The sequence below is a fragment of the Nannospalax galili genome, unplaced genomic scaffold (assembly GCF_000622305.1).
Source record: "Nannospalax galili isolate Female #2095 unplaced genomic scaffold, S.galili_v1.0 scaffold278, whole genome shotgun sequence".
NCBI classification, from domain to species: domain Eukaryota; kingdom Metazoa; phylum Chordata; class Mammalia; order Rodentia; family Spalacidae; genus Nannospalax; species Nannospalax galili.
Window position 1 is genome coordinate 11102078 of NW_008347536.1, and position 12978 is coordinate 11115055.

General features: G+C 43.8%; 1 protein-coding gene and 1 long non-coding RNA gene across 5 annotated transcripts in view; one reads left to right on the forward strand and one right to left on the reverse strand.

Annotated features, from left to right (window-relative positions):
- Tenm4 (teneurin transmembrane protein 4) overlaps window positions 1-12978 on the forward strand; it is a 775468-nt gene that overhangs the window by 662496 nt on the left and 99994 nt on the right. For 2 of the 3 annotated variants that reach the window (XM_017800882.2, XM_017800881.2), the window contains one exon: window positions 10580-10726. In XM_017800882.2, the coding sequence (XP_017656371.1) occupies window positions 10580-10726 (147 nt within the window). Of the gene's footprint in view, window positions 1-1251; window positions 1279-10579; window positions 10727-12978 lie in introns of all 3 variants that reach the window. The other variant, XM_017800880.2, reaches the window with a different exon arrangement.
- LOC115072218 overlaps window positions 1-12978 on the reverse strand; it is a 114861-nt gene that overhangs the window by 21033 nt on the left and 80850 nt on the right. For both annotated transcript variants that reach the window (XR_003851284.1, XR_003851283.1), the window contains 2 exons: window positions 1713-1905; window positions 763-898 (listed from right to left, as the gene is read on the reverse strand). This is a non-coding gene — a long non-coding RNA (uncharacterized LOC115072218). The remainder of the gene's footprint in view (window positions 1-762; window positions 899-1712; window positions 1906-12978) is intronic.

The window sequence follows — 12978 nt, forward strand, 5'->3', positions numbered from 1 at the left end:
GGTAAAAATGGTTTCTGTCTATTGTTTTATGAAGAGAAGAATGTTCTTATAGCCTATACAATTGTAGGGCTTCCAGATAAGGCCACTCCATCATAGTTCAGTCCTGTCATGGGAACTTTTGATTTATGTGTAAAATCGAGCTGAGGATGGGATACAGCCTGATCAAAGGCACTGGGTGCTTCAGAAGACTGCCCTCAGCATGGCCTTTATGGAACATGAGAAAAAGAGGCATAGGGAAACTGGGAAAGGGAAGCCCTTCAAAGGCTGTGACTACTGTAACCTGGATGAGGAGGGCAAAAAGATTACTGGTATAAGCTGAGACTGGTCATGCCAGCCCTGCTCTGGGAACCCAGACATACATGTCATATGTACACACTGGGTTTATATATCAGACACTCATCCTCACAAGTAGGCGAGACCTTAGATCATCCAATAATTGAAATAACCCAGGCCCTCTGCTGAAAGACCAAGCGTGCACCATTCTATCTTTTGAGTTCATAAACACCAAGAAGTGGCCAGGTTTTCTTTTATTTTTCTTGCTTTTCACAGTGGCATCCACCAACCCACACCTCATATTCTACGTAAGATGCACAAACCAGGGGTATATCTTACTTGTGCACCCAGCACTCTGCATTGGAGTCTATGTGGACATATATGTTCCTAGATAATTCAAGAATGCCAGACATACAAGCTAGTCATGTATTCAGCCAAAGACTCAACCTAAGAGCCAACTGTATATCAGAGAGGATATGAAATTTGCACCTTTCTCATCTCCAGCTTCTCAGGAATGTGTCTCCCAGATGATTTGTCAGGACGACTGCTTCCCTTCAAGAGAGGTTGGCCATTGCTCTGGACAGGCACAGGAACCAGTTATAGTTTCCCATGAACTTGAATGAACCTGATGGAACAGGAGTGTGGCCACTTTTGCAGCTTCCCATCCTTCCGTCTCCTATTGTCCTCCATATGTCTTCTGTTTATATGATCATATGTCCAAATGCCTGGACCCCAGAATGATTGACATTCCTTTTGGCCTTTCGTAGGGGATGTGCTTGCTCTCCTTCCTTCCCTCCCGTATCAGTTTGTCTTTGGTTTTATTTTTCCCACCCATGGCAAAGGCCTATCCCAAACATTGGGCACCATCCCACTCCCCACCCTCCCCCAGTGTCTCCTTAACACTTGGCACGGTTATATGGCAGGCAGTACTGAACTTCCTTGGTTCTCCCTTAAATGTCCTGTCTTTTATCTCCCAAGCTCACTATCTGGATAGGGTAGTTAAAGGTATGGTCTTCCTTCCTCTATTTTCCTGTTGTCTTTGTGTCTGTGTTCGTCTGTGAAGATATATGAAGAAATACGCATATATAAAAGTATATATACACCCCATAAGCATGATGGTGTCTAGATGCTGCCACTCCCTTGGCTTTGTCACAGCATCTATTGCCTGAAGGAGGGTTTGGGGTCACAAGATGGTTGGTACACCTGGAATGTCATTCCCTGCCCCAAGTCACTCAGCTCTGTCTGTAGCATTGCCATTGTGCTGTTGTCCTTCCATCTCCTCCCCCAACACCCTTCATAGTCTCCACCCCATCTCATGTCACCCTGCCTGTTCCTTATGGTCCCTAGCCCATCAGAATTCAGATGCTGGGAACCAGGCTGGGTGGCCTGAAAGAGAAAGAGACCCAAGAACAAGCTGAGCAATGCTGAGGACTACATACCATTACTGTTGTGTTCCCTCCTCCGTCAGCCACATGTGGAGCACCCACTGTGTGCTAGGTACACGTGCCAGGCTCTGGAGACAAGGGGAAGTAGACTGCAGCCTCGGGGACTAGGTGGTCTATTTGCTTGCTGTCTCTTTTCGTTTTCAGAGAAGGCCTGGCTTTGGTAAGTTTTGTCTTTGAAGAGTAATCCCTAAAGGCAAAGTAATTCATAGCATTTTAAATGTTTGCGTGACTTAGGTGATGTCTAATTTTCTACAGAGGTCTCATAGCTCTAAGAATAAATCTCAGAATGATACTTTTAAAATACCCACAGGTTTCCAAGTCATAGTCAGCTTTTAATCCCTCAGGTCCCAATGCAGCACCTGGCACAGTACGTGTCCTCAGTTGTTAGGGACATGTACTCTGTAATCAGCATGAGGATGACATGAAGGATTGAATGCCAAGCGTCTAGTACCTGGGTGGGAATGTCACTCAGTACATTTTTGTGCTGTGTTATCACTGTATTCTTACTCTTGCCCTTACCTTGAAGGACTTCATTAGTCAGATTAATATCTGAAATTGTAATGGAAAGGGGTAAATTGTCTTTTAATAAGAGAGAGCAGCTGCTGTTTAAAAAAGTACGGAAAAGGTTGTAAGGATGATATTATTGTTTCTCGTGTTGCTATAACCAAATACCTGACAACAAGCAACGTAAAGATGAACTCTTTTCTGCTTATAGTTTGAGGGGATGCAAAAAAGGCAGCTGGCCACGTGGCATTCACAATCAGGAAGAGAGACAGGAAGTGGAACTGGTCTACAAAAATCTCAAAGACCACCCCCAGTGACCAACTTCCTTAGTGAGGCACCATCTCTGAAAGGTTCCACAACCTTCCAAAACAGCGCCACCAGATGGGAGCCAAATGTTCAAACACATGAGCCTATGGGGACATTTCACAATCAAACAACAGGGACCAATGAATGGGCCAAATGCTTTTCAGCTGGGGCAGTCTTGCCAAATATAACAAACGGGTAGGAAGCAAGGTTCCTCACATTTAATATGCTGACCTTAGCTGAGACCAGAATTAGTCCAGCAGAAAATAGTACCTCAGAGTCCTTCTAGAACAAGCATTTATCACATCATCACTATCAGAGAAGCCTTCAGTTTTGACTAAATTTCATAATGGAATTATTATTCAATGGGTTTCCCCTATTTTGTGAAGTTCTTTTACACCCACGAATCTTGTTCATATTTTTAAAGAGGAAATGGGTATAATACTACCCAATTGAAAGAGAAAGGATGTCACAAGGCTGGGGTATAGTAGGCTGTCCTGCTTATACTTCTAGAAAGTAGCAGGGCCAGAGCCCAATCCAAGTTTGCACGTTTTACCTTCTGTTGTATAAGTCACCAAGAATGTCCCATAATTTCTAATATTCATTCATTCAATATTTATTCCTCCCTAGGAAATAGTCCACACCTTCTCTCAAACCACCTGCTCTGATCTTTAGTTCAGAAATACCGCCAGTCGACCTTTAGCTGGCTTAGGTCAGTGAATCATAACTCACTTTAAAAGACAAATGTTTCTTGGCAAAATCTAGGTGTAAACCAAACCCCATCTGGCCGATGCTCTAGTGAAATGGGCACTAATTCTCAAAACAAGTTCAGAGACCTGTATGTGCCAGCTCAAGACTTGTCAGAGTAGAGTGGGTATTTCACAGTTCAAAGAAAAGCCTACTTTTGTTCTCTGATTGCATTGGCAGGGACTAAGTAAGCAACATTCACTCACCAAACATGCTGAGCTCCTTGAGTGCCAGGAAATGTGGGTATTCCACAGTAGAAATGGTCTCTGTTCTTAGAGCTTCTGCACTCTCACAGGGAATGCACAGAGAAGACACAAAAGCAAAGGATTCCAACCAGTGTGATGAGGGCTAGGATCGCAGAAGTCCAGGGGCCACTTAGTTAGGAAATCCCACCAAATTAGGCAGGGCCTTGGAGATTACAGGCTTTGAGATAGGGTCTAAGACAGCTACTGAAGATATTTGTTTTTTGTTTTTGTTTTAGGATCACAGAAGTCCAGGAGCCACTTAGGAAGGAAATCCCACCAAATTAGGCAGGGCCTTGGAGATTATAGGCTTTGAGATAGGGTCTAAGCAAGGTACTGAAGGTATTTGTTTTTTTGTTTTTGTTTTTTAATCAGGCATACATTTCTGGTTTGGAAGGATCCCATCAGACTGGTATTTTGTAAAAGAATTGAGGGAGAGCTGGAGAGATGGCTCAGCAGTTAAGAGCACCAGCTGCTCTTGCAGAGGACCCGGGTTTGGTTCCCAGCAACCACATGGTGGCTAGCAACCATCAGTAACTCCAGGTCCAGGGGAACCAACGTCCTCTTCTGACCTCCATGGGCATTGCATGACACGGATGCACTTACATACATGCAGGCAATATACATGCATACACATAAAATAAAAATAATATTTTTTAAAAGAATTGAGGGAGAATATTGGGAACAAGAAGGTCAGTTAGACTATTGCTGTCATCTAGGGAAGAAAAGATGTTGATCCTGTACAGGGACGTGAATGCAGAGATGAAACGGTGGAAGAGGACCAAAGAGAAAAGCATAAGAAAGGGGCCTTTGGTAGGTGTGCTACACAGCTGCTTGGCACTCTCCAAGAGTCTGAAAGGCTCCTGGCCATACCTGATGCTAGCCAGCTGCAAGGGGGACATTGAGATGAAGTGGTCCCTTGTCATTTAAAGGGCATCATTTCTTTTGAAAAGCTTAGCCCTTCTCTAAACCTTAAAACTACATTATTTTGGCTCCAGCAAATGCCTGGTGTGAGTCTTTCCACAGGGGATTGTTAATGTCACTTGGGCTCTCTGAATTATTGATGAGTTTCAGGGTTTGTGGAATTAATGAGTTTCCACTGTGGGGAGGGATGGGTGTATTGCTTTAAGAAAGTCAGCAAGTTGCCCTGGAGGAGGCTTCCACCTGCTGGCTAATGGGGGTGTGATAGCCACCAGAAGTAAGCAAGTAGTGGGATAAGAGTGAACCTTATTCCACCCACAGATGCTCTGAGGTCCCTCTGAAACCAATGGGACAGCACAGGTCCTCAGGGTGGAATGTAGTCCATTGGAAGAAACTGACTGTGGATAAAGTGTCCCTGTGGCTTCCTATTAACATCATCCCCTCCCAGGGAGCATCTGCCCCCACAGGCAGCCTCTGAGCAGCACTGTGTACTGTAGGCACCATAGAGGAGTTCACAAGAGCCAGGCTCCCAAACAGGTGCCATGGAAGAAAGGATTACAGAGATATGGGAGAAAAGGAGTTCCAAGGTCACACTGGAAAAAGCTCCAATAATCAGATAAGCAGTTTTATTTAATAAGGATATTAACATTTAGATCAACCATCTAAGATAAGAATACAGATTGAGGGGCTGGAGTGATGGCTCAGCAGTTAAGAGCACTGGCTGCTCTTACAGAAAACTGGGGTTTGAATACCAGCACCCACATGGCAGCTAACAACCGTCCATAACTCCAGTTCCAAGGGATCCAACACCCTCTTCTGTCCTTCACAGGCACTGCACAGCACAGGTGCACTTAACGTACACACAGGCAATACACTCATACACATAAAATAAATTTTAAAAAAGAAAATAAAACAATATAGATTGAAATGTTTTCCAAACTTATTTGATGCCTGAAGTTTCTTTTTTGTTTTTATTTTTATTTTATTTCTGTTGTTTTGTTTTGTGTTGTGTTTTAAGACAGAGTGGCCAGCCCAGACTGGCCTCAGACTCCCAGTGTAGCAGAGGATGACTTTGAATTCCTGATCCTCATGCCTCTATCTCCCAAGTGCTGGGATTACAGGCATGTGCCATCATGCCCTGTTCATATAGTACTGAGGATAGAACTCAGGGCCTCGTGCATGCTAGATAAACACTCTACCAATTGAGCCACCCCAGCCCCAGAAGCTTCTTTTTGAAGACCTCATATGCCTATTATTTCACAGAGCTCACTGTGAGAATTATTAAGATTTAAGACCCAACAGATGTGCGTGGCACAAATTTGTAATCCCAGCACTTGGAAGACTGAGGCAGGATTATGTAGCCTAGACTACACAGCAAGACCTTGTTTCCATATATATAAATACACATATGTGTGTGTATGTGTGTGTGTGTGTGTGTGTGTGTGTGTGTGTCAAATTCTGATCTCTTGACCTTCTTTATTGAGTCAGTTGTGCTAGAAGGATTTAATGAATCATTTGTTTTATATATCAGGAAACTGAGACCGAGGCAGGGAGGTTCTCAGCTCCCATCAGTGGGGTAGCAAGAAGCAGAACCTTTTTCTTCTCCCTCTATTGATTCATTTCAGCAAGTACATACTGAGTGCCTGTTGTGCAAAGGCCCAACAAAGGCCCCCCTTCTGGATCGGCATTCCAGTGGAGGGAGGAGGACTATTAAACTAATTGCAAAGTTATTCAGTAATTGAGATCACTGTCATCGGAGGAAGGACAGTATGCTAGGGAAGCCATAGTAACTGCACTATAGGGTGACCTCATGACGGTGTCACTGGATGTCTCTTCTCTTCAGAAAAGCTTGTACTTACGGGACTGAAACTGTGGCGCAGTTTGAACCAGCAAAGGGTTAGTTTCTAGTTTTTTTAGTTCTCAGTGAAATTATACAAAGTTAAAATTAATCTAATAACAAGGACTGCTAAAAGTGCCTGTTTGCAACGCTAACTGTGCTACTGTGCGTTCTGGGTTGAACAGCTGCTAATATCTCATTTAATCCTCTGAATGCCTCTTTCAAGTGGATATGGTCACCATTTTGCAGATGAGAAAACTAAAACTCAAAGTTAATTTGCTAGTCTTCATATGAGGAGGAAATACAGTGATGGTGTTAGGAGTTGGCTAAAGTTTGTCCAGCTTCTAAGTCCCCAGCACTACAAAACACATTTTGTTTTGCAATTTAAAATTGAAGACTAATGCTGTTAAATTAGAATTTCCCTGAAAACCAGGATCTGAAAGTGTTAACAAAAAGGTTATTTTCTAAAATCTGAGAGAGAGAGAGAGAGAGAGAGAGAGAGAGAGAGAGAGAGAAAGAGAGAGGAACATGCATGCCATATGAAGAGGTCAGAGGACAGGCTTGGGTGTTGGCCCTCACCTTCCACCTTGTTGAACAGAGTCTCTTGCTCACTGCTCCACACACCAGGCTAACTGGCCCTCAAGTTTCTAGAGATTCTTTGGTCTCTAACTCCTATCTCAGTATAGGACCATTGGCATTACCATGTCTGGCTTTATGAAGGTTCTAGGTTTCCAAACTCAGGTCCAAACATTTGCATGTGTTTGCAAGTGTTTTACCCACTGAGCCATCTCCCCAGCCCCAAAAGTTACTTCTTTAAGGAATAATCTATGCAAAGTACTTAGCATAGTGGCCAGCTATAGTAGACCCTGAGTCCCCAGCAGCTGCCGTTGTCATTACTGGCCTGAACCAGAATGTTATATAGCCCAGAGACCACATCTGCGCCATCACCTATTTTGTAAATAAAGTTCTACTGGAACAGTTGTGCTCATGATTTACAAATCGCATATGCCTGCTTTCAAGCAACAGTAGCAGAGCTGAGTAATTGTAACAAATTCCCTGTGGCTCACAAGCCTAAACTCTTTCTCTCTGAGCCTTCACACAACAGTTTTGTAAATTTTGATCACAGTTTTCTATTTTGCCTTTCTGTGAGCCCTACCTGTGGTTATGGTAGCGACTTAGGATAGCATCTGTCCTCTGCCCCAAACAGAAGGTGTGGGTATATAGAGATTCTGATACTGTGCTCTAGCTGTCTGACAGGCTTGTACAACACACACACCTTAACCTATTGAGCCCTCCTTTACCCCTAGATTATAAGAAGACGGGGACTCCAGCAATTAGTAACATGCCTAGGTCCCACTGAGTCAAAGTCAACCTTTGGTATGGCTCCCAAGCTTGTGCTCTTAGACAAAGGATTCGTTCTACATTTTCTAAGATGCTATATCTTACAACAAAACAAAACAGCCTCCTACCATTTTTAAATACTGTACCCTTCTTCCTTCAAGACTTAATTCCCACTAAGAATGAGGTTTAACTGAAAGTGCTTCCCACCTGGGTAAACAAAAATTTAAGTGAGACTAATTGGAAAACAGTGATCTCTGATCACTAAGATCATTATGGGTGACTGATGCTGGTCACTGAGTCAGAAGGCAAGAGTAGTTACCTGCATGTTACCCACTAATCCTGGCACCCACTTTTACAGCTTTCTTGATCTGTTTTGGGGGTGGCCATGCTGGTGGCTTCTCATCTTTCCTAGTAGTTTTAGTTATACAAAGACCACATATTCTAAATTGACCCTAAACTTCTAGAGTAATCCCCACTGGGGATTACACAACCAATGCTTTTTCCTTTGAATGGAAAGGACAGTAGATATCTTGAATGGTCGGCCACAGCTCTGACCATCTCAAGTGGAAATGAACATTCCTTTTCCACTGGAGTAAGAGTTATAACTACTAAAAGTTCTTGAATTGTAATGATACTTAATACTTTTTTTTTTCAGTCTTTTTGAAGCAGGGTCTCCCTGTAGCCCCAGCTGTCCTTACTTAATACTTTTTAAAGTCTTTGAAACACTAAAGTCTCAGATTCTGATTGACCAGCTGCTCCATTAGTGTCTACCTTGGACCAGGTCTGGCACTAGACAGCCACTTTAACATTTGTTGTCCCATTTAAGAATAACAAGTCAAGGGCTAGAGAGATGGCTCAGCAGTTAAGCACAGTGGCTGCTCTTCAGAGGACCCAGGTTCAATTCCCAGTACCTATATGGTAGCTAACAGCTATCCATAACTCCAGTTCCATGGCATCCAACACCCTCTTCTAAACTCCACAGGCATTGCACAATATGGGTGCACTTACATGTATGCAGGCAATACACTCATATATATATAATTAAATTAAAGTAAATAAATAAAATATTTTTTAAAAAATAATAACAAGCCAAAGGCTGGTTATGTAGCTCAGGTGATAGAATGCTCATATAACATGTGCGAAGTCCAGGGATTAATCACTATCACTATGTAAACCCAACATGGTGGTGCACACCTGTAATCCAAGCACTTGGGAGGTAGAGACAGGAAGATTAAAAGTTCAAGATCATCCTCAGTTGCATAGTAAGTTTGAGGTCAGCAAGGGCCACATGAGACCCTGTCTCAAAAAAAAAAAAAAAGAAAATGAAAAAGAAAAACAAGATCAAAGAAGAGTCCATTTTCCCTTATTTCATGGCAGAGCATTTAGTTTACAGATGTATTTATAGGTGTTTGCTGCTCATCATAGTAAAACAAGCTAAACTTTCTAGCTGAAAAAGTTCCTCCCACCCAAACCTTCCCCAGAGACCAGGAAGGAGCAGCAAGGGGAAAGAGGCCAATCGAGGAGAGGGATGGCCCTTTGGTCAAAATGAGGACTTGAGTGGAAACTAAGTGGCAGAATAGAAGCTAAAGCAAACTGTGAAACAATGTCTTCTCAGACCTAGATCAGAGATTTCTTCTTTTATTTAAGCGTGTGTGTGTGTGTGTGTGTGTTCCCGAATGCCCATGTGTGTGCCCGTGTGCATGAATGCACCTGTGTATACCATGCTACAGCTGTGGAAGTCAAAGAACAACTTTCAGGAGTTGGTTCTTTCCCTCCACTCTAGGTTCCAGGGACTAGACTCAGGTCAAGTCTGACGACTGACAGAGCAAGTACTTTTATCTTCAGAGCTATCTTGCTGACTGGCCCATCAAACATAGATTTCTGAGCCTCAAACTCTGTGGGGTTTGAAAAAGCAATAATTTTTGAAAACCTGTAAATCTACTTGTATGGTGGTTTGAAAAAGAAATAAAAACATCTCTACCCTGTCATGGGGTCAGAGCAAAAGCAATAGGATCTGTGTATGACCCCACCCTTCATGATCAAGTCATCCACACCCTCTCAGATGGCCACAGCTGTGGCAGGTTCCCACCATGTTTGGGGGCTCCCACTGAGCACTTTGCAGGTCGTTTTTGTTGTTGTTACTTATACAAATCTGTGTCCTTTGGTGGGCTGCCTGCTCCATCTCTCTGCCTCTAGTGCTAGCCCAAAGAAGATGTTTAACAAGTGACAGAGAGATACACAGTTGAGCAGACCACAAGCAGGGTAGCCTGCTGTACCTGCCTTTGCACCTGAGAACATCAGGAGTTGGTCTATCTTGCAACAGTCCTCAGAGTTCCTCTGGGTACAGAGCATGCTTCAAAGTATAGTATAAGCATGGTCGTAAGAAAAAGGCCTGACCCCCCTTCTTTAGAGTGAAGACAGTTATCTGGGGGGAAATAGGACCAAATAAATGGAAAACCTAAGGTCCACTTAAGATTGACTTAGTCACAAGAGTTGGAGAAAGGGTACAGCCCTTTAGAGCAATGTCTAGAAGTAAAGGGACAGGAAGAGTAAAGAGAGAGAGAGATGTTAACCTTTGTTCAGACATCCACCAGAGAATATAGGAGCAAAGGAGCAAGGGGCAGGGATGGGTAGAAGGCTCCCCTAGTCATATTCTGGCAGACCTGATCCACTGACCACAGCTACAGAATCCTGATCACCTGTGAAATGGGGGAATGTAGGTGGAGATATCAGCTCCAGACCTCTCCCTGCCCTTCTGACCTTGCCCTTAGCAAGTCTCTTTGCCTCTCTGAGTCTCTGTTGCCTTCTCTATAAAGTAGTGATTCCTCATGGTACCTGCCTCCTGGGATGCTGTGGGATCTGTGTGCTGATGGATGTGAAAGTGTCCCGTAGGCTTCAGGTAGGGCGTGGGTGTGGAGGTAGCAGTTGTGGGGCACCAGCCCTTGACTCTGTCCTTTGTCTTGCAGAGGGCTGTCCTGGCTTGTGCAATGGTAATGGCAGATGTACCTTGGACCTGAATGGGTGGCACTGTGTCTGCCAGCTGGGCTGGAGAGGAACTGGCTGCGACACATCCATGGAAACTGCCTGTGGAGACAGCAAAGACAATGATGGAGGTAGGGCTCTGGTACCCATGGGCCCTGGGCAGCTCCAGAGCTAGGAGGGAAGGGTGGGCATTGCTGGGTTAACAGGGCACCAATACCCTCTGTCCATGGTGAGGGAGACTTAGGGCACAAACAAAAACTGCACAGGTGGCCTCAAGCCTAGTCGCTATCTCTAGTTGTTGCATTTAGATTCATTAATTTTAATGAATGTAAATGAAATGAATTAGCACCCAGTGGTCAGGTGTGGAGAAGTGTCTTCAATTAACTCCATGGTGGGATAGTTGCCTGGCCAGGGTCTGAGCTTCCACTCGCTGAGGTCGGTTAAGAAGATGCCAGCCTATTCTGTATCTCACAAACTGTAGGCATTCTCCTCTAGGGGACAACATTGACGTAGCTTTGGCCTAGGTCTCTTTTCTGACTCTGGATGTAATCCTTCTCAAGTACACCCAGCGACATTTTGCCCTCATACCCTCTCATACCCATGGGTTTGTAATAAAATCTGACTTTGCTTGCATTTTCCTCTAGTGCTGGGCAGTCAAATCCCAAGGAAAGAGGAGCAAGTCTTATGGAATATTTGTAAGCTGAGAGTGAAAAACTGTGTTCCAACTCTGACTTTGATTTCCCTGTGCATCCATAAGCAAGCTACTTAATATCTCTGGGTCTTACTCTCCCTAATTATAAAATGAGGCAGTTGGACCATGAAAGCTATTCAAGTTCATTTATAGAATTAGCTTTCATTTGTCTATTGACTAAATTTGCATAAAGACAACCATAATATAAACTCCATTCCTACCTGGAAGATATCTGATTCTTCCAAGTCTCAAGGGGTTACTGGGAGAATAAAAAAGACAGATACAAAAAGAATCAGAACAGTTAACCCTTCCTTTCTAATATTGGCAAGCAAAACATTCATGCCACTCACTTTTGTATGACACAGAGTTAGAAATCAGCAAACTAGAAACCCAGCATCCTAACTTTTAGAAATGTCCTACCTAAGATGTTTTTAAAATCTCAAAGCTCTGTAAAAATAAAAAATCCAAGTGTATAATATTATAGTCATTCTGGTTCATTTGCCTGAGTTGATGCTAAAAGCCTAGAATAGCTACTTACTCCACTGGTCTTTGCCTGAGCTGCCCTGCAGTCCTCTATCCACTGTCTAAAAACAGAAGGCAGCCATGCAAATGACCCCAGCCTAAGGGAGTAACTATCAACAAGGTGCCATGGTGTTGGGCCTTGATCACTGAGCAGAGATGCTAGGTATATGTCCTTCTGAAATCTCAGTGTCTACATGTCCCTTAATCAAGCTGAAATCTGGGGAGCTCAGTAATCCTTGGGCTGCTTGAACATTCAGAGTTTTATTAGAGGACCACATCTTACCCCAGGTGTTGAGATACATTAGTCCTGTCCACCCTCCAGAAACTCAAATGAGGGAGAAAACCCCAAGGCTGAGTGTTACTGAACTGTACCTAACTGCTGTTACAGGGTTCTATGCTGGTTGCTGTGGAGGTAGAAACCATTTTTCAGGCCGTTGATACTAGAACAGGAGGGAATTTTCTGGAAGGAAAAGGGCTTTCCACTCACAACAGATACACAAGGAAAGGCAGAGCACAACAGGAAAGGGCACTGAGTATCCCCATCTTCAGATAAGATGAAGAGGGATCATGGTGCTGGAGAGATGGGTCAGTAGTTAAGAGCACTTGCTGTTCTTCCTGAGGACCCAAGTTCAGTTCCCAGTACCCACATGGTGGTTCACAACCATCTGTAACTCCAGTTCCAGGGGATCTGATACACTCTTCTAGCCTTCGTGGGCACCAGGCATGCACATAGTATACATGCAGGCAAACCTTCATACACATAAAATAAAAATAAATAGATCCTTTAAAAAAGTGATCATGTTCACTGTTCATGGTGCCTTCACCATCCCACTATACTTGGTCTTTGTGGGTGCAAGGCCAGTGGCAAACAATAACATTCATAGAGCAGAAGGAAGGGGAAAAGAGCCACACCATGAAGTCATTCCCTTCTCTAGAGTCCAGGATCTTTCACACTGCTATGGGACATCTGGGCGCAAAAAACTGAACATCTTTGGGATGTTCAGAGAATGCATGGTACCCTCAACACACATTCAACAACAGATTACAGACCAGGGTTCATTCATTCCTCCCCACGAAATGCAGCCCCAGAGTCTAAGCCTTGGTTCCCATCCTTCAGAGCCAGCCTTCCAGCACTGGAAATAACCAGTTTTTACAGAGCTGGGCCCACAG